The 23,036-nt window shown below is 25.7% G+C and overlaps 1 protein-coding gene across 1 annotated transcript; it reads right to left on the bottom strand.

Annotated features, from left to right (window-relative positions):
• Positions 1-16,244: 16,244 nt before the first annotated feature.
• Positions 16,245-19,504, bottom strand: LOC113847555 (beta-1,4-mannosyl-glycoprotein 4-beta-N-acetylglucosaminyltransferase). The gene is made up of 2 exons (XM_027476736.1): positions 19,084-19,504; positions 16,245-17,795 (listed from the first exon to the last, which is right to left on the bottom strand). The coding sequence occupies exon 2, from the start codon at positions 17,714-17,716 to the stop codon at positions 16,634-16,636; it is 1,083 nt and encodes a 360-aa protein (XP_027332537.1). The 5' UTR covers positions 17,717-17,795; positions 19,084-19,504; the 3' UTR covers positions 16,245-16,633.
• Between the last annotated feature and the right edge of the window lie 3,532 nt (positions 19,505-23,036).

Genomic DNA, 23,036 nt, shown 5'->3' with positions numbered 1-23,036 from the left:
TTTTTTTAAAATTATTTTTATTTTTCAAAAATAAATTATGATACAAATTTGTATTAAATCTTATTTTTAAAAACTAAAAACAATTTTTAAAAAAAAGCATGCTCTTATTCTTCGGACTTCTAAAATATATATATGACTAGACATGGTGTCGTTTTTTATTCCTTTTTTATCAAATCTTTCTTGCTAAATAATCTCGATTAGTAAAATAGGAAATTATGGTATTAAAAATATATATCAGTGTAAATCCACAAACTTTATATACATGCGTAAGGGAGGAATAAAATCGCGTTCTTAATTCCAAAAATTTTAATTTGTATTTTTTAGTAACTAATTAAAATTTCATCAAAGTAATAAATTTTATACTATACAAAAAAAAAGAGATTTAAAATATTATAATATAAATGTGACTAAAAAAGATTAAAAAAACACGTAAATAGTTTGAATTTAGAGTGAAAAAATAAACTTAACCAAAAAAGAAAATAACATAAGTGACTGAAAGTAGAGACAAAATATGGAAATTTAAAACAAAATATTGATGTGAAAGAAAAAGAGAATTGATTAATAACTTAATAATTTTAAAATATAAAAAATAATAACAAAGTCATGCGTTACCCTATAAAAAAGGGCAATTAGACATGTCTTTACATAAAGAGTCAGATTTACAATAAAGTGGTTGATTCCTTGATTATCTCCTATTAAAAAAATTTGGTGAGTATATTGTAAATGAATTTATTTTTTTTACATACCGTGAATGAACTTTTTTACATGTGTGTATGGATTTCCTTTCAAATTAAATATTTTATTTTATATTTATAAATAAACTAATACAAATTAAAAGTATATTAACATATAAAACGCTGTATCTATATATGGCAATAGGCAGAGAAAAATTATAACCATGCTCCACACGTGAGATTTACGTACAATCTAGATTATTTCTACGTGTGTGCAAGAAACTATTCATATAGGGCATGCTTTAATGAACTCCTAACTAAATAAAGAATCTCGGTAACTAGTATTTTAAAGATATTGATTAAAAAAATAAGAATATTATAAAATTTATAAAATATGTATATAAAAAAAAAGTTTTAATAATAAGAAATCCAAAGACACGTATTAGTATTTACTTAAACAAACATTGGATGTATTAAATTGATTTGCAGTACGTAATTATGATATATAATCCTGAAATATTAATTTGTTTTATTAATAAGTGTTTTTAAGGTATTGATTATTTTTCTTAAACAATAAGTGTTAGAAATTATATTAAAAATGCATTACAAATTAAGGAAGATGTGCTCGTAAACAGTTTTTTTTATATTAAAAAAATATCATTTAATTTCATCATTAGGTTAGCAATTTTTAAAGTTTTACCAATTATTGTCTTTTGAACATTAAATAAATGACTAATAAATAACAGAAACATTATAAATTATGGTAAAATTTGGTGAAAAATTTAAATTCACATGGCTAAGTTGGTAATCTTTTTTTATAATTAATTTATATTTTAAATACCTTAGAAGGTGTTACATACGTTTGTAGTACATCTTTTAATATTAAGGGTGTGCTGGATTCAACAATGAAATATAAAGAGAGAGAAAAAAAAAGTGTGAGAATGAGAAATTGAATGAAAAATGTATTATTTGGATGAGTTAAACAAGATAAAAAAATTAACTTATTAAGAAAAAATGTTAATTAAAACTTTTTAAAATAATCATTCAAATTATTTTAAATTTAATTTTAAAATGTTAATTATAATATTTTTCTCATTTTTGTATATTTTTAAACACTGTTAATAATTTAATAGATGAAAAATAAAACAAAACTCATAATTCTCTCTTCCAACCTTCTTTAATTCAAGGTTTTTTAAAAGGTATATCTAATTCCCTCTCAGGTGTGGCCACATCAACTTTGGTTAATTTTAAAGTTAAAATCTCAAAACCAAAGCTAATTAGGATAGAAATAAAAATGGGTTTACTTAGGTAATGTCAATTAACCACTCTTGTAGTGGTTATTGTTACCTGCCATGTGAATTACTACAATACATCTGCAAATTGTGACAAACCTCTGGGCAAGTGTTGTGTTAAACCTATGTAAGAGTTTCACCCCACACTCACTCCTTTGACTCTTAGCAACATGAGAGCCACATCATAATGCAACACCACTTGACTGGCAAATTATAATATTTTAATAAAAATTATATTAATATCTTTTAAAAATACTCAATATATTTTAAGAATATTAATTAACATTTAGGTTAAAGAAATCACAATTAGAGCATCTCTGGAAGAAAAATGCTACTTTATTATGATTTTAGTAAACTTTGCTCTAAGAGTATACAAGCAACGTACAAATACACTGATTAGGAAATTAAAAAAAAAAAGTACGAAAAATAAACACATGTTAAAAGATAGATAGTCTTAAAAATGATGTACGATTTATATGAAATAGCGTTTATCTTTTTCAACCAATGAAAAAATACCATTAACTTGTATAAAATTTACAAGAATACTGACTATGGCCAAGTAATAAATCACCGTCAGTGGAGACTAAAAGATGAATTGTTTGCAACTGATAAAGTTGGCTTGTATTGGAAACTCAAATATTCTCCAAAGAATGGCATGCATTTTAGGAAAAGGTTGTATAGCTTCAAGGGTAGAGAAGAATCAAAAGATGGAGTATAACAGCATGTCAAAAATGGACCCCATCGCAGAAACGTATAAACGTGTACCAACACATAGATTCAATATGAATTTTTTCTCTCACCAACAATAATAAAGACCTTTGGAGTTACCAAAGCAACACGCACGCACTCTCTCTCCCAAAAGGGCGAGTAAGCATTCTCTGCTACTCGCGCAGGTAAGAATCCGACACCACTACTTCACATCAATGGGTTTGCATATTTTATATATTTATAAATGCGTGTGACAGACGTCTATTTAAATTGGATAAAGTAGTAGAAGGGCAAAACAAACAAAACCAAGAAAAGTCACGCTCAATTTATCACAATCTTTATATCCCGATATGAGTTACGAAAAACCGTCTCAATTTATCTCCCGTCATTGTCTCGTCAAGAAACAACCGCACGTCGATTCACTGTGACGCAAGACATTTTAAACGGTTCCAATCAGGTCGCTTTTGTATTTATCTAGAAAGAAAGGGTGCCATTCACATGTAAAGCTCCTCATCATAAATATAAGGGTGACTTTCTCTCCACTTTTTTTTTTAAAGATATACGTTAGAAATTGAAAACAATTATTTTATTAACTCTTCAATATTTATTATTATTAATTCATTAAATCGTACATAAAAATTAAATCACATTGATTAAAATATATTAATTATTAATAATTTTTTTATTAATTTAATCATTAAATTTATAATTATATATTATTTATGAAATATTATAAAAACTGAAAATTCATTAAAATATAATTAAACAGTCTCTAGTTTTATATATTGTGAAAATATATAATATATTACAAAATTCAATTTTAATTGAACTGTAAAGCATGCTAGTAACTAATTTAAATATATCATAAATATAATATTGTTAATAATTACTAAAATTAATTATTATTTCTAATATGATACTCTATATTTATGTGATATAATAAATTTTTTATATTACTAACATATATAATAAAATAAATAATTTTAAATTGATATAAAAATTATAATATTATTATTGATATAATTTATATTTTTTTAATACATAATAAAATTATTTTTTAATATTTAATATAATTTTATTTACTAAAATTTAAATTTAAAAATATTTGTTTATATTTTAAAATATATTATCAATTAAAATAAAGTGACCTAATGAATTATTTAATAAAAGTAATTTATTTAATAATAATTAAATTATTTAATTCTAAATTTTTTAAAAAGTTATTACGCAATATTTTACTTTTATTTATTATTATTCTTTAATTACTGTGATTTGACCTCACACGTGATTGATGTTAATATGGGTTATAAAGTGCCACTTGTCGTTTTTACAAGAACTAGATTGGATTGATCGTATCCTCCAGGGACCTCGACAGCATCAAGAGCCAGAATTTATTGCTAAGTAACAAGTAGTTTTATTTATCTATTTTACCTACACATTTACTGTTGAAATGATACATTGAATTCTTATTAGTCAAATAATTTCATCTCTTTATTTATCATCATTATTTAATTTGTTAATTTCATCATTATATGCACATAAAGGATGACAGACATAAGAATGAAAGGATAATGCTAACTGTTTGATTTCACTATAAATACTGATAATTAAAATATAAAATATTTTTAATATTTTTAAAACGTTATATGAATTTTAAATTTATTATATTTGTTTGTTTATTTATTTGTGTCAGATTCCGTCTTAATTTTATTCTTATTTTACTCTCAAATTATAAAGTTTGTATTGTGTAACAAAATGTGAGGGTTAAGTGTTCATTTAATTTATAATGAAAATTATTACAAATTTAAATAACAAAAGAACTGTAATAAAAAATGAATTTTTTTAACACATTTTGAAACATGTTTTTAAAATTAAATATATAAAGCATAATTTCACTCGGTCTTTGAAATGAATGGATCTGAAATGTGTACTAAATTTTGACCTTTTGTTTTTATAACAAGGAAAGTATGAAATAAGGCCATGGCTTAATTAAAACCCAAAAAGAAAAAGGAAAACAAAAATATAGTGACAAGTGATGTACTTTACTACTTTAGCATCAAAGAAAGCATTTCCTGTGGAAGGGGACCCCATTGTTTGAAAGGTAGGAACGTAATTGAAATGCATCTTCACCAACACATGTCGCTTTCTATGAGTTTTCGTGGTTGCTTCATGGACCAGTGGTGGCAACATCCAACACCACTCTCCCTTCTCACTCCTTTTCAGCTCCTTTGTTTGCTTTATTTGACAATCATCTTTCACCAATTCTGTTTTCCTCTTTCAACAACTATTCTATTCATCCATTAGCTCTAATTTTCCAAAGCTAGTCATTAATTTATTTTGAGCTTTACGATAGCTAATTATAAAGTATGTACACTCATTACACCGTATTACTCAAAAAGAACTTTCATTACATTAAAAAAATGATTAATCTGAACATTACATTGGAAGCTCCAAACCCACACTCGTTACCATGTGCTTGGAAAATATTTTCCATTCTTTAAATTCAATAGAAATAATTTAAATTAAACAAAACTAAACACGTCCTCAATATTGGTTTGTATACTAAATAACATGTTTAAGAAATTAATAAATAATAAAATTTATAATATTTAATATTATTAATATATTAAATTTCAAAATAATTTTTAAATTTAATAACTATATATAATAATTTATTATGTGCTATTAATCATGTGATTTAAAAATCGTATTGAATTTTATAAAGGGTATCCGCAAATTTAATCATGTATAAGTTTTTTATATCAAATAATTTGTTTTCTAACTTGAAAAAAAAATGCTTTCTAAACATAATCAATATAACGTACTGTTTTTAAAATATTAATTGCAAAATTGTTAAAAATGTATTATAAATTAAGGTAGATGTATATTAATAGCTTTTCTAACAAAAACTTCTATCTTATAACTTTTTAGAAGATGACTTAACATTTCGTAATTTCAAGTATTGAAATATTAATGTATTGATTTTTTTTAAGAGCAATGGAATTCTATAAAAAACAAAAGATAACATTAATTTAATAATTTGTTAAATGTATCGATATTTTATTTTAATATATATATATGTATTTAATAAGTAATTTTTTATATTTTAATAAATAATATTTTTAAAAATTATTTAACTTTTATTCATTAATTATGAACAGTAGATTAACATAATAATGTTTAATAAAATTTACGATTTTAAAATATAATTTATTTTAAAATAATATTATTATTTTTTATATTTATTTTTTAATTTTATATCAATAATTAACATATATTAATAGCTATAGATTTAAGGGATGAGGGTAAATTATAAATTTTAGAAAATAAAGTAATAATAATTAATAATAATAATAATAATAAGTAAAATTATTAAAGCAAAAAGAAAGCATAATTTACATATTATTCTCAATCAATATTAATATCAAAATATATCTTTAATAAATTATAAATATTAACAATTTTATTGAATATTTTAATTTTTAAATAATTCTTTTATTTGTAATATAAAATTTGACATATAAAAAGATAATTGAATGACCATGTCAATTTTAATAAACTAAAATTTTAACATTTTTATAAAAATGATTTTTATCAAATTAATTATTTAATTTAGAATTTTAAAATAGAAAAAAACATCTAATTTTTATAAATAAAAAATTAACTGACTTCATTTTTATATTATATTTAATATGTTTTTTAAAATAGATAAAATAATTACTATTAAATTTATGTATAATTTTATATATTTAATTAATATAATAACATTACACGAATTAAATATTAAATTAACAAATTTTTGGATAAAAAACAATAATATATTAATTTACTAGGTTTATATCTAATATCTTTTTATTTTGTTACATTTATGTATATATAAGTGTTTATATATTTATCTATCTATTTATTTATCATGACACGGTAATAGATTAATTTGCATAATTATGAGTTAGCATTATTGTTATGTTATTTAATATCTTTTTAGTAGATAATTAAATTTTAAAATTAAATATGAATTTTAATTTTTTTATTATGTATATTATATTTACAAAATGTTATATATATATATATATATATATATTTGCTTAATATTTTATTTATTTGTATAAAAATAATATACATATTAAATATATGAAAATAAGATTTTTTATTATATTTATGATTATTCAAATTTAACCAAAAATAAATACAGATAAGTAGAATAACAATGTATAACTATAGTTTAATGATAAAATAAAAAAAAACATTTATAATATAATCAATATAAAAGTTAATATAATTTATATTGTAAAATATAACTATAACTTTATAATAAGATTGATGAAAAAAATCATTTTACATAAAAATTATTGTAATCTATATTATAAATTAATTCCTCTGTATGTAGGCATACATAAATATGGATCGACATTGAGGAGCACTACAGACAAATGCTGCAGTTAAGAGACTGTGCAAATAGGCCAAGCAGGAGCGTCTGCCTCCTATCTTTGCAGTTTCCCGTTATGTTTATATGCATATCAATGTGTAAATTAACTTCACAACTGTCCCTTTCATTTACATATGGCTCCCCACGTTTGTCAACTATTTTACATCACTAATAATTAATTATTGATTTTTTCAAAGTAACATTTTAACAGTTAATTTATCATGTTCACATAATTTTTTTTAATTAATGTTTAAAGATATATAATAAATAATTCTTTTATCAAAATACAGCATTTTACATTACTCATTTCTAATAATAATATACCATGCATGAATTACATTAAAAAAGTCATTATTTTTAAGATGAAAGTTAAGTTTACTATCTCAAATTTTTTTTTATTCTTTCTACAATTTATGCACTGTTAGGTTTAAAAGAAAAAGAACATGGAGATATGAGAAATTTTATAGACAAAAAGGGATGGAAATAGTTTTAATGCAAAGATACATTGTTTGATTTATAAGGAGAAAGGACAAGAGAGCATGAAGCTTAAATTAAATCACAAATTTGAAGTTAATTAATTTGTTCATTTAGTGTTAATCAATTTTTTTCTTCAACATTTTTTTAGAGATGAATTAAATTTAAGTAAGGAGGGAATTTAGTTTTCTTTCTCCTGTCATCCTATTTAAATTATTAAATCAAACATAAAAAATTATTCTCTAATCTCATTCTCTTTCCATTTTTCTCAAAACAAAATATTACTTTTGTGTATGTATGTATATATAATGCTAAGAAGATGGGCTTATCTGATTGAATTGACCTAATCATGTCTAATAATAACATTATACTTGTTTGAAATTTAAATTTAAATCGATTCCAAATATTTTGATCTGATCTATTCAAGACATATTCAATCAATTTTGACCGATATAGTCTATTTGAGTGTAAAATATCAACATGATTTAGATTTAAGCTTTTATTTTGAGTTCTAAAAAGATGTAAATATTTAATACTCAGTCTGACAGAACTTATATCTCAAATTAGATTAATTAGTCTATTTGGAATTGGACATACCCACACACACAATATGTCATCATTTTTAAATTATCCTTGTAATTGTTTCTTTAATATTGAATTTTTTAGAATAAAATTAATATAATATTTAATGTTATTTTTTATGTTTAAAAATACTTATGCATAAACATATGGGTTATCTTAAAAATGCAATTAAAAAGAAATAAAATATTATTTTTTACTTTTAAAATAAATTTTACCTTGATAATTGACATTACCTGTTAAGATGAATTTAATTAAAATTAATGCCAAAAGCGTTTAATACATCCCACCTAATATTTTGTTTTTATTATTCTTATTTAATAGGTAAATCAGTTCAATTTATAAAGATTTTTAAGTTTTATGAACATGTATCCGTAAATTTTTTAAAATATTTATTTTTTTAATAAACTATACTAATTAATTGACACAAAAACATGAAATAATTTTAATTTATTGACCTATATATTCTAAAAGAACAAAACCGAATACTTTGAGTTGATTAAAGAATATACAGTTAACTTGATAATATTTTTATTCATCCAGTTTTAGATGAAAATTTATTATTATTTATTTATTTTTAAAGTTTAAATAGCATTAGTTATATACTTTTTATTTATATTTTAAGTATTATGCACTTATCTAAATAATAATAATAATAATAATAATAATAATAATGAATACTGAACACTAAAAAAAAGTCAATATAAATAAGGATGTTAATTATATTTTTAAAACAATCAAATAAGAAAGAAAAATGTATAATATCACTCCAATGCATCTATTATTTTCTTTTGATAAATATGTATATTATCACTTTTACGTTGAAAGCGTTTTCGTAGAAAATCAGAAGAAGAAAAACATAGAAGTCTTTGATAAAATGCAAAGTTTAATATGATAAATGAAAAACAACTATTCAACGTCAAAAGACAAAGGTTAGAGTCGGAGACAGCCAAAGAGGAGTGCATGTGCAGAACCGTTTCCCTCCAACACGATGCACTTTCCTATTTTTGTTCAGATGGATATTAATTAGAGTAAATTAATTTCATTAGTTTCCCTTTTATCTGTATCGGTCCCGTACTGATCTCACCACTTTATAAATGCAATTAAGTATAGAGGTTTTTTTATTTAATAAAATGTTTGAAGTTAGGTTACTATTTTGGGTTATTTCAACAAGAGAAATTTCTATATATAGAGCATGAAACTACTATCTTTATCTTTATTAAAATTATATTTTTTAATATGTGTCTAAAAATAAACAGCACAAACTTATCTATGATACATATATTTAAGTAAAGTTTTAAGTTTGAGTTATTGTATATGTAAAAAATATTTAGTAATAGATTCACTTACTATATCTAGTCGTACGACCTGAGTTGAATCCAAATTAAACTAAATAAAAAACTAAAAAAAAAATTTGATATTTGAATTTGAAATTAATAATTACACTGTAGCTTATAAAATTATTTAAAACCATAAGAAGACTGGTAGTTCAATCGTAAACATATAAAAGCAGTTTGGCCCCTTTCATTAGTCAAGTTATAAATTTGTCTATGGCACCACTTCTCAGTCTAGTTCCTAAGCTGGCAGGATTCCAATCAATGCTATTAGCTTTCATTTTTATCGAAATACAGCTTAAACCCAGTATTATAACGAGTATTATTATTGTCGTTTTTAATCAGAATCAATAATTAATGTGATACAATATTAATATTAATTTAAAACAATATTGACATTATTATTTTTGTCTAAATTATATATATTTTATTCGAGGAAAAATGTATTTTATTATAATCAAATTAGTTTTTTTAGAGATTTTTTATATAAAACTTCAACAGCAAAATTTATTTTAAATAAATTAAATATATCCTATTGAAACAAACATTTGTAACAAGAGCACTGTACTTCAAGTACTACTGCATATGAAAATATTGCAACTAATTGTTTACACATCCATAATCATTGGCTTCAACCTATACTTATGATAACTTTCGTCCAAATGTCTATTTCATAAACATCTAAACCAGGCATGCTCACATGAAACATTCCAAGTTATGTCATATTTTGACATTCACCTCTCTAATGTGTATACATCTGGTAAACGTGTGAAAAAAGAATAGTAATTTGGTAATGGCCTTATGGGTGAAATGTAGCTTGGGCACATGGGTATAAATAATGGAGTAGGGGGAACTCAAACGTAGATAATGATGTAAAATATTTTCTAAAACAAGGCTATCTGTAATTTGTTTAAGTGTTATATTTTTCCATTTAAAGTTTTTTTAGCTTGTTAGAGATGTCAAATCATTTATTAAATCCTCGGAGTCAATTCCTTGTAACATTTTTCTCAATTGATAACATTGCCAACTCATTTAATAAACTTTATCGAGATGTTGACTGCAGATAAGATTTATTAAAAAGCAGTGAATGCAAAACATATTGAGAGAAAATAAGGAAGAACTAGAATAATAGAACTTGAGTTAATGTAATTCTTTGCATCGGAAGAGATCAAACTGTGTTGTGCTCTAGGTTTTTGAGCAAATGGCTACAACAACATCTTGAACACTTAAACTACTGGGAGATTAAATCACCTTCACATGAACGCCAATGGTTAAATAGAAACAACTAGTGGAAAAATGAGAAGGTTATTTCATTGTTCCAGATGAGAGAATTATGAAGACTAAAGTCATAATGAGAAGGAATTAATGGAGACAATATATAGAACCGTTTATATATTAAAAAAGAAAACGACAAAAATGAAGGAAATAGGGAATTTGCAAAGGAAGCGTGAGTTTAGAAAATATAAATTTTTCGCAATTAGGAAAGATATTCAATATCTAAATGATAAACGAAGTCAAATTATATATAAAGGTAGTTACTGCTAAAATGAAAATTAAGGAAAGACATACAGTAAAGTTATAAATCAATTAAATGATCCCATTGCACTCTTTATTAACGCATGAGCATATCACATTATAAATTTTGGGTATAGAAACACGAACTGTACAAAAGTCAAGTTATAAAGATCGATCGCTAGTCAATTACATGGTAATGGCGCATTTAGATAATAAAAACACTAGTAGTTCAATAGCAAACCCTCTCTTTCTATGAGTTTAGCAGATCACAATCTATTTTATTGTAAAATTATTAGAGCCCAATCTCATTTTCCTTCACTATTTGCTTTCGGTCTTTAGGTTTCCTTCTTTATTCGCAAAGAACATATATTTGAGATGAAAACACGATTGAGTTGAAGTTCCTTTTTACTTAATTTCCACACAATCCTAAGGTTCATGCTTTATGAATAAGTATATAAAATTTCTATTACTTTTCACCTTAACCAAGCATTGTTTTGGTGCTACAATTAGATGGTGCTAAAATATATTCTAATTAATTAATAATATATTTTTTTAATAATCACACTGTATCAAAATTAAACTACAAAAAAATAGGAGCTCGCTACATTGGTAATTAATCTTTTTGATCTCATTGAATGAAACACGTATTGAGTCTCCCCAAATATAGAAAACTTGGGCGGTGTCGCACAAAATACGGTGTACCACCGACAAGTGTCAATTTGAATGTATTTTAAAATCACGTACTCATTTTTTCGTCAGTACTATAAATGGACTTGTACCTAATTTATCTGTTTGTAAATTTGTCATTATGTTATCTACAATTCGTCAAACTTGGTCCATATGAGAATGTGTGGTATGCATAATTTTTGGATAATTGCAAAGGAATTGACCGAAAAGAAATCCATCCGACCAATCGATTCCAATAAATTTGCACTGCGGAAAGTTCATCTTCTGATTGCAGAATGAAAACGTAATAACTAGCATTCTCTTGATTACCCATGCCTTGAGGATATTGATGTTTTGAGTGACTGTGAGAATGTGTACTCAAACATGATCCATATATCATCGCCAGTTGTTCACTTTTCTCTAATTGTTGTTGGTAGAGAATAACTTAACTTCAGCTAAAAAGCAATGCAGATTACATATTAATCAATTAATACACTTTATACTACCCGCTATTCACGGCGGCTACGTGAAAGATCTTGAGCCCCTCCTTAATAAAATCAACCACACTTACGCGCCGAAACGTTGACCAACCTGTTCGATATGGACAATAACACATTTGGTAGATATAATAAGGATTCGTGTTTTTATTTTGCGGGAATGATAATTTGTTAAGATATGTGTTTGATATTTTTGTGAAACAGGATCGAGATGTAATACGATAATTCATGTTTTAGCTTTAATTTCTCAAAATATAATTTTTTTGGGTTCATTTTTATTGAACCTTTTTCGGAAGTTTATGATATCAATCTCCATTTTCATAGGATGTCCTGCATAGAGCATTTAACTCTTGTTTTTACCGTGGAACCTTCATTTATTTTAAGTAAATATTTTCTTCCTTGGTAATACTGCGTTCGACATGCATTCGATTCGAGACTTGCCTTCAAATTCAGTTTCATTTACTGCACTTGAAATAAGTTAAACGGTATTTATAATGTATAAAAATGTTAAGAAATATTAAGTATATTCTATTACACGCTTTAAGTTATCATAAAAAATATATTACATTTTTTTATATTATAATTTCAAAATAATAGTTTTTATTTTAAACTTTTTAATATATAACTCTAAAATAAATAATCAATAATATATAAACATGTATTTAATATAATTAGAATTACTAGTGCTAAAATAAATCACTAATCTGAATCCGCTATCTAATTATGACTATGATAACTTTTTTCTAGCAAGAAAATTCCGTTACACGGTGGACAAACACAATATCTAACAAGCTCTTAGTCGCTACACCACTTTTAATTGGTAATTACAACTAAAATGGTAGAAACAAACACATAATAAGGGACAACATATTTAAGTATACTAATACATTATAAGGAGGAAAAAAAAAAGGTTGCCGCACAAAATTTTATTTTATTTTATTTATTGCTTTTTTCTTATGATTTTGCAATTTGAAGATAAGATTAAAGACTTTGTTGAGTGTAAGTTTAATTTTTTTAGATAATTAAGAGAGAGAATGGTATTTTACGTTAAAGAAAAAATAGTTTAAAAAATGTTTATATATAACTTATATTTATCTCATTCAAAAATATATATAAATTCAATCAATGAATATAATTTGGTGTGTTAATTGTTTTCTATATTACTGTTAATAAATTAAACTCTTATAATTTCACCTTTTTTTTAACATTTATTTATTTTTATCACATTATTTATCTTACTTTCTCTTTATTTCTTATATTTTTTTAAAAATTTATCATTTTCTTCTTTTCAATCATTTCACACTAAAAAATTAGATGTGAAATGAAAAGTTTTGTTATGAGTTTGGTCAAATTAATGAATATTTTTTAGTTAAAATATTTGTTGTGAGAATTGAATTATTTTGTTGACTTGATTAATACTAAAATTAATATTTTTTTGTGCTCACAAATTTTTTTTAAAAATTAAAAATTTAAAAATATCTATTACATTAAAAATATAAAATATTATAAATACCTTGTTTTTAATGAAAATCAATACTCTTAAATACTTAAACTTAACTCTAAGCATTAAAATAAACAAAATCAATAAACTAAACCATCAATTATTTAGTCGTACATTTCAAAACGTTTGTGGAAATGAACTATTACAATGGTGAACCGGTTAGAAACTGATTAATCAAACCGTGGCCCACAATTCGAACCGATTTTGAATGTTTCCTTTCTCATTTAAATAAACGAGAATGACAACATGAAATTTTTTTTCCATCTTTTATCTCTATAAATTTTTATAATTAATTAATAAAGATATTTTTTTAGATAATAAATATATATTTTCATTTAATACTTTAAAAATAATAAAATGACTATTAAAAATACAACAAATATATTTTATTATTATGTTATCATTCACCAAATATAAATACATATTTGACCAACCCACCAGTTAACTGGTGTCTCATAATATTTTGTTTATGATAAAAAAATTATGTCTTGTTTATAAAGTTAAATTTAGAGTTTTGTTATTTATTTTAGAATTTAACTAAAATATATTGATAATACACAATATTTATATTTAACTTTTGATTATTGTATAAATAAAGAATATTAATTTTTAAATTAGTTAATTTAAAAAATACATTTATTCTATTTGATTAATAATATACTTTTTTTATATGAATAATGTACCGAAATGTGTCCCGATTTTAATAATTAAAGATGAAACACGTATTTTTATGTTATCAAATTATATGTTTTTGTTGGCAAATCAAACACACTCTTATCTATTCCTTTCTAACTTGTAAGAAATAAATATTAAATATGTTTTCTATGTTAGAAATAATCGTTCTTTATATATTTTCATTTTTGTACATCAAACTGAGAAAACCGTACTAATGCAGAATAAGGATATTTTTTATGTTTTGCAGGTGACAAGTTGGGGAGCTAAGATATTGGATATTACATAATCAGTTATTCTTGAATCAATTCTCGTCAAAATATAAGCAGACAGTGGCAGATTTTGACCAAACTTTTGAGAGAGTAAAAAAAAGTTAATATATTTGTATGTATGTATTATAATTAATTTTATAGAAAGAGCTACACAGGAAAATTATATATATCAAATAAGAAAAAAAAATCCGCTATGACTTGAGAGACCGGAGTAATTAGGCTTGAATATGATATCATTAAATTATTAAAACATTCTTAAGTATATAAAATCAAACATAACATTAGCTTTGCTATTTTGTTTTAATTAAAAAATTGTTTTTTTTTAATTTTTTAAAATTAATTACTGTAAATTAAACTATTTAATTTTTTTATTTTCTGACAAATATCTATAAATACCTAGGAATAACTATAAATTCATTTAAAAGTTGTTGAAGAATATCGTGCAAGTGTGGGGCAGGTACATGGCATATAAACCTGCGGTGTTAAGTAGTGGGTACCAGGATGCATTGCCCCACTGGGTACCCTTAATTTTATCTTTATGTTCCGTACATGAAATTAATATAAATTATAATTTAATCAATGAAAGTAAATACCAAATCATTATTCTGTGATTTATAAGTATTGAAGTAAAAATGTAACCATCATTTGTGTGGAATAAAGACTTTTGGCAGCGCCCAGCATTTTATTGCACATAATTATTTTTCTTACGTTTCGACAACAACATGATTCGGTTCTAAGGCTTAAATCTAGTCACTGTTCTAGTTTGAGGAGGCCAGTTCATCGTTTCAATGTATTAAATATAAAAGCATAAAATGATATCAAGTTTTATCTTTGGAGTTCAATTTTTATTATTATAAAAATTAACAATTTTTGTTAATATAACAACTTATAATTAAACTGCATTCTAAATTCGTTTTCTTTTCATATATCTGAATTCTGTAAGTCAAATAAATATTGAAATAAGAATGAACACTCTATTTCTATTTCATTGTGGTTTCTATCTCAAACAGCAATAGAAAAAGTAAATTTGCATCGCCAAAAACGTTGTTAACTGTGGTCTGTTCTTCAGTTCCAAGGAATACTTCTGGAAAATTCCCTCACAATAATTATTCTTACAGTGACTTTATGGCAATTATTCGTCAAAATCTTGAATGTTTTGGGTGCAATTAAAATATTAAATTCGTCTCAATAGAAAAATTAATTTTTTTTATAATGTTATAAATAATAGTTGTTTTCAGAAAATGACAATAAAACTGCAAATGAATATAAAATAGGAAAGAATAATAAGATAGAAAATGCTAACATCACCTCTTAAAGTCAATTTTAAACACCTATCAGAAACAAAAATTCAATACATTATATTTTTAATGTAATTAAACTTTCTTTATATTTTTAATAAAAAGTTAATATTTTTAGAAGCTTAAAAAATCTATCATAAAACTGACGTCAAAAGAACCCTAAAAAGAAAGGATAGCAAAACAGAAACCGCAACATTTTTGTTTCCTTCAATATTTTAAATTCTTTTAAAATATCTCATCTGATAATAAAGAAATAGTAATTGGCCAGTAGATTTCATGATTCCATTCGTGCTAAGAAATTTCTTCCCATGAAGATACACATGCAAAAACATTATAAACGTGTTATTATTATTATTATTATTATTATTTATGTTGAAAAAAATAATCATTTCTTCTGTTTTCTGAAACCCCACATTCCTAGTTCTCTCTTCACTTTCCCATTCTCTTCACATGCTACAAGAGAACACACGAGTGGGATGAGTTATAGAGCTACAAAATGTACTCTGCCTGTGTTATCTGCGTATGTATGCTTTTCCGTACAATTTACACCACCTTCTTCATATTCAAGAACATGACAAAATCACGGGGCTTAATGCCATGTAATAAAATCCTAACAAAATCTCAGGCTAAGGCCTATGCTGGAAACTGGGAAATCTAAGTTAAGTGTTACTGTGCTTAATGCTAACTAAAATCCTTCTTGAATAGGAGAAAAAAAAGAGCATTTATTATTGCGTTCTTAAGCAACCTCCAGGAAGAAGGAACTTAAATTTATCTGCATTCTCTATCAAATAAGCTGGAAGATGGACTGCAGACGCTGAACGGGGTATTGACCCCATTTTTTTAATCAACTCCTGGAAAGAGTATTCTTCAGGGAGCATATCATAAAGATCATCTCCCTTGCAAATAATATTTTGAATTCTTGAATGACTTAGAAAAGATTTACGTTTCACACGGTCTGCATGGCTATAGGCTGTCATTTTGAACACAAATTCTGAAAGATTCCGAAAGCAAAAGCTGCAGTGCCACCCTGCATCTGACAAGATTAAATTTGTCTGCCGTGAGTGCCGGTAGGTTGTCCGGGGACCATAGATGTGGGCTGTGGCTCGCCAGCTGCTGTAGTCCACAGGGAACTCAAATGAGTACATGTAGTGCCTCAGTTCAAGATGCATTATGGGAGGAATCCCATCACACCATTGCAGCAGTTTCAAAGTTTGAAGGCTTGGAATTTCATCTGTATCTGACATGAGAAGAATGTCACCATTGGAAATCCCTGCGCGGTGTAACAGAGAGTTCATAGCCCCGCGTTGGTTTGACTCAAGCACAAATGGGTCCTCGTGTGATCCAGGGACTGCAACTTTGCCAGGATAAATTTCATGGGCAATCTTTTGTTCGGCAAAGGTAAATCTTGCCTGGTTTAAGGAAAATAAGAGAGGTTTTGGAATGCCTGTAAATGTGGTATTGGACTCTAGGATCACAAATTTTGACACGTAAGGATAAAGTTCGTGCCATCTAATATCTAGCATGTCTAACTCGTTGCTGAAGATAATGGCATCAAAGATGCGACGAGGTTGGAAGCGAAGGGACCAGCCATGGAGACGACAAAGGTGGTCCATGGAGACATTTTCTGCATAATAGTGAGGTATCCTCATGAAGGGAGTAGGGGGATTGTCCCAAAGGGGTCTGAAGAAATAGGAAATCTTTTGGCCATGGATAAAAATTCCAATCACACAAATTGGCACCAGTAATAGAAGTAAGACACAGAGGAACATGGGAAGTTTTCGTCTAGAACTAAGGCGTGGTCTAGCCATGGCTTGAGGGCGAAATATTCAATATTCTATTTGACTTCCCCAGTTCAATTATCAGATTCAGAAAAAATATCATGGTCACCTGCAGCAGTTTTCAACAAAAGGGATTAGAAACAACAATAAAAAGCGAACATATTCTATGAAAATTTTTTCTCACAACTAATGAATACTAAATTAAGGCAAAATGCAGTATAAGTTCCCATAAAAAAATATGAGAACATCAAAAAAACTTTAATAAGGAAAGTGAATTTCTTTAGCATGGACCTGGTACATAGAAAAACATCACAAAGCTACTAATTGCTTGTCAACAAGGGATTTTGAGAACTAGATATTGTAGTTTATAACAGGACATACCAATATTTCCAAGCAGTCAACCATATTTATGGTTATTAAGTAGTCTCACACTGAACCTCTTTCAACAGACAGTAAGAAAATATGAACAAATGATACTTTCTTAAGAAGAAAAGTGCAGACATTTGTCATAAAAATAAATCAATCTCAACATGGATACGAACTAGTTTCTGACTTTTAGAAAACATAGTACGTGAATGGGACATTTAGCGAGGGAGTTTTGATAACTAAGAGGTCATAATTGAAACATATAATAAAACCAATTACTTCTAAACCTTCCACCTATAATCAACCTCTCGAAGGGAATTCAGGGACAAGAATGAACTAGAGTACAGCTAAAGCTTTGAATACCCTGGTATGTTCATAAACCTACCATGATACATGGCATTAATTATAATCAGAGTCGAACGGAGGAAGATATTGTAAAATCAATTAATTATGACAGTTAACACTGATGAAATAATTTGAGAACAATTGAGTAAAAGGCTTACCTACCAATAGATGTGAAAAACAACTACTCCAACAGAACATGACAAAATCTTTGATAACTTGATGAACTTTATCAATATGATACGAGGAAACAATATAAGTCCCAACAGTCAAATGTCATTTCTTTTAAAAGACATAGTCTCCATCAACTAAAATAGGCTTTATGAAGGAAGGGAATCGGAAATTTTCAATCAAGTTTCTAAAACCGAGCACAGAATATCAAAAGGAATCATTCGAATCCCCCAACCCACAAAAAGATAAATGAATCATTCACCCTTCTCAGAACCCTCATTAAAAAAACCACTTTATTTTGCCAACGCCCAAACCTCAAAGTTTCAGGAAAAAAAAAAGAGAAATAAAATAATAAATTTGCCTCTCAGAATCGTGAAGAGGGCTTTTTGCCGTACACCACAATGAAACACTTCCACTAATTGCAAACCGACAATAAGAGAGAAAAAAAAGGAGCCAGCTAACAATTAAATGATACATGGAAGAAAAAGGGAAAAGAAGAAGAGGAATAGTAAGGGTACCTTAGAGGAGTGGAAGAGATTGGGCCAGTCACCGGAAGTCCATGACGAAAATCCATTGAAAACCCGGAAAGAGCGAAAGAAGGTGAGAGGATAAGAGAGAAAATAGGTGTTAAATATTGGTCTTAATTAATGTGCTATCCTAGGTAGGACAGTGCGGTGTTCTGTTCAACTTGGACTTTGGATGGAAATAGCTAAAGAGGGAAGGAGGAACAAGGAAAGGTCAATATTACGATTTACCAACACAATGACGACAACATTAACGTTAATGAGATTAACACGATGATGTTCTCTAGTTATTGCTACACGACAGCAACACCCCAATACCAATACCAAGACACCAACACCTTCACTTGCCCACTTAAACAGTTCCAGGTTTCAAAGCTGTGGTGGGTGACGTGGCCCTCTTCGTGTTTTCTTCTCTCTCTCTCTCTCTTTTTTTTTAAGTTATATTTATAAAGTGTGGACTGGTTGGCGGTGGCAGAAGGATCTGAATGAGTTAGATTTGGAACTTGTTATGTTAGTTGCCTCCTTTTGCGCCCTGCCACTCTTATCATCTCTCTGTGATGATGAATAGCAAAGCGATGAATTCGGAGGGTTTCTAATATGTTTTTAGTCGATAAAGTTTTCATTTAATAAGTTCACTGTGTTTTATTTTATGTGATGATGCGGATATTTCAAGGTCTGAAATAAATAATATTCCCATTCCCTGGATCGTGCTGCATTTGAATATTAATTGATTTGATACTATCACTGTGTGGAGAACGATGATAATTTATAGGGAAGTTGCTTAACTTATGACCGACAAATTGTCTCGTTAATTGTCCTCGCACATTGTTCTCTACATGAGGTACCTTGCACTTAATCTTTGTGTTAAGTTTATTAAGGCGTGGAATTCTAATTTTTAGAATAAATTTAAAATAGAATTTAACCTTACACGGCAATGTTCGGAAACAGTTTTGGCTCGGTGACTAGGATCAGAAATATAATTCTAAGTATATGTATATAAGATAACACGGGCTTATGTTATTAGGTTATCTTATCTTACTTGTGTTATTAACTTATCTTATCGGGCCTGAAAAAATAACAATCTTATCCGACTTATGTTATTCAGTTATGTCATCCTGCTTGGTAATTCAAATTTTATCTTAAAGAGACAGCTTAGGAGATTCGGAACAAAACTTTTAAGAGAATAATCACATCTTAAAAAAATTGATAAAAATAACTTATTTTTAAAATGTTTTTGAAAATATGTAACCCATGGATTTTTTTTTCCGCATCTTGCATCCGCTTTATGGGTAAAAATAGTTAGAAAAAGATAAATTAATGAATAACTTTAATAAATAACATGATAAAAAAATGAAAAAAAAAACTGTATAATAAATACAAAAATCACAAATATTTCTTACCTGCTCATTAAGATAGCTTTTAGAAAATTATCTTAATTAAATATTTACTTATAAACTATTGTCAAAATATATTTTTTATTTCAATAAACATTTTTTATGTAGACTAATTTGTAAACTCAAATATATTTTTTTTTATTCAATTAAATTCAAATCTGATCTGGATCACATACCTAAATATAACTGGTGAGACTATCATTGTATAAAGACTTAATCTAAAAACTTAATTAAATAATTCCGAGCTGTTTATCATTTATACTAATAATTTTTCAAATATCCTTTAAATATCTCTCTACTATTCTTCTAAACTTTACTTTATGCAGCATGATAAGATGGTCTAGTCACAAGCGCAACTAGTAAAATATGTGTCTAATAATAAATTAATTGTCTGGATTATTCTTTTAGAAACAATTAATTCGACTAAAATTTAAAATTTGTTTAATATGTGTGGAAGGAAAAGAAAAGCGAACATTATGAGTATGTTTAATTTCTTTTTTGAAATTATTTTTTTATTTTAAAAATATAATATAATTAAATTTATATTATATTTTCTTATAAAAAATAGAAAAATGTTTTAAAAAAACAAAATACTCTAAATAATTATTGTTCGCTTGTCTATTATACAAAGCAGGAAACTTTTTTATTTGATTAAAAAAAATAGTAAGTACTGTCATTGCTGGAAAGTTTCTTTAATCTAATTAAAAACATAGTCTCTCTCAATCATGTTTACAAATAATAATACTTTTGACTTTTAAATACATTTTTTAAAAATGAAACACACTTCTTGACTTGATTTTATAAACGTTTTAATTAAATTTTTTAAAAATATTTTTTAATCATATAAATAAATATTTAATTTCTCTTTATGACGTGAAAGATTCATACTGACACTAGTATTTTCTATTATTGTTGTTATTATAATATCTTTGTTATTGTTTCACTTCTATTTTTACAATTGTTATTATTATTAGAGTTATCGTGGTTATCGTCACATTCAGTTAATACTAAGTGTTATTAATAATATGATGGTTGCTGTCTTATAACTAATGTAATAATAATAATTATTATTATTATCATGTCATGGTTAATGACATAAAAAAATTATTAATTATTATTACCAATATCATTGTCATTGTTGCTTTTATTAGTCAATTATTATTATTATTATTATTAGTTGTAATTACAACTTCTTTATTAATAGGCATGGTTTAGATTTAAAAAAAATATATAAAAATTATTAATTAAAAACAAAACCAACAAACAAGTTAACTTTTTACTCATTTTTAATATAAAAATATTCAAATTCATTAGTTTTTCTCCTGATTTTGCTTTCGTCCATGTTTCTTCTTATTATAAAAAAATATTTGTTTCTTTGAACTCAAACAAAATTCCATACCGATCCCAATATTTTTGTATTCATCCAACGCTTAAAAGCCATATTTTCGGAGATATATTTTTTTATTGTTACTTTTGATATTTATTTTTTAAAAAACTTGTATACATACATATATATATATATATATATATTTGAAGCTAAGCTTTACAACTAATTTATAATTTAATTTTCATGATTAATCTTATACTTTTAAAAATTAAAATTTAAAAATCATTTAGAAATTAGCTTTAAAACAGTATAAATAATTAAATTATGAAATTTATTCCTACATTAGTTTTAATTTTTATAAGACATTGAATATACTTTAAAAAAGTGGAGTCACAACAAAATAAATAGTATGTAAAACAAAAATAATGGCGCAGCTCCCAATCTCAATAGCAAAACCCACCATCTCAGTTATCTTAATTGGGCCCATTAACGACGTAAGGTCCAGCAGAGGCCGAGGGAATGAAAGGAGTATCATTGGATACATTCAGGTTCAGGCTCGTTAAGAGATTAGCTTAAAAAAAAAGAAAAAAGAAATAGTCCCTGCGCACTTATACGACTATGTGAAAAAAAAAAACACAAGAAAAAAGTGCTTAAAAAAATATATGATATTGTTTTGCAACAAGATTACAAGTTTGTTACCGAGTGGGAAAAATTTTCATGTGATAACAACACGTAACACAAATTTTGTGAAAGCAGATAAGAGTAACTCGATATGGGCATGACTAACATTTAAAGTTCCTAGAAATGAACATGAATATTTGACATTCGGCCTCATTTTTATTAAAGTTGGAAAAATTATTAACAATTCACTTTAATTTCACGTTTCTCTCTTTCTCGTTCACTAATATTTCATATATATTTTTATCAAAAGTATTTAGTTCATTACATTATAAAAGATGATAAATATTTTTTTAATAAAAATGTATTATTATTAATTATTTAAACTAAATCTTAAAGAAAATATTAATATGATTTGATTTAAATAAATCACGACAAAATTTTAAATAAAAGACAAAAGATGCGAGAAACTACAATATTTAATAACTATCATTGTTAACAAAACTTGATTAGTTAGCAATACCTTAAATACATTTTGAATTATTTTTCCAAATAATATAACAAAATTAAAAGAATGAGAATGAATATAAATGTAGATGCGTGCTGGT

Source organism: Abrus precatorius, unplaced genomic scaffold, assembly GCF_003935025.1.
Source record: "Abrus precatorius isolate BTA unplaced genomic scaffold, Abrus_2018 Scaffold8, whole genome shotgun sequence".
Lineage (NCBI taxonomy): Eukaryota > Viridiplantae > Streptophyta > Magnoliopsida > Fabales > Fabaceae > Abrus > Abrus precatorius.
This window is presented reverse-complemented; position numbering and strand designations above follow the sequence as displayed.

What these genes read in the sequence shown, in the direction of transcription:
- LOC113847555 (XM_027476736.1), bottom strand. Translation starts at nt 17,716, where the DNA reads ATGGCTAGACCACGCCTTAGTTCTAGACGAAAACTTCCCATGTTCCTC.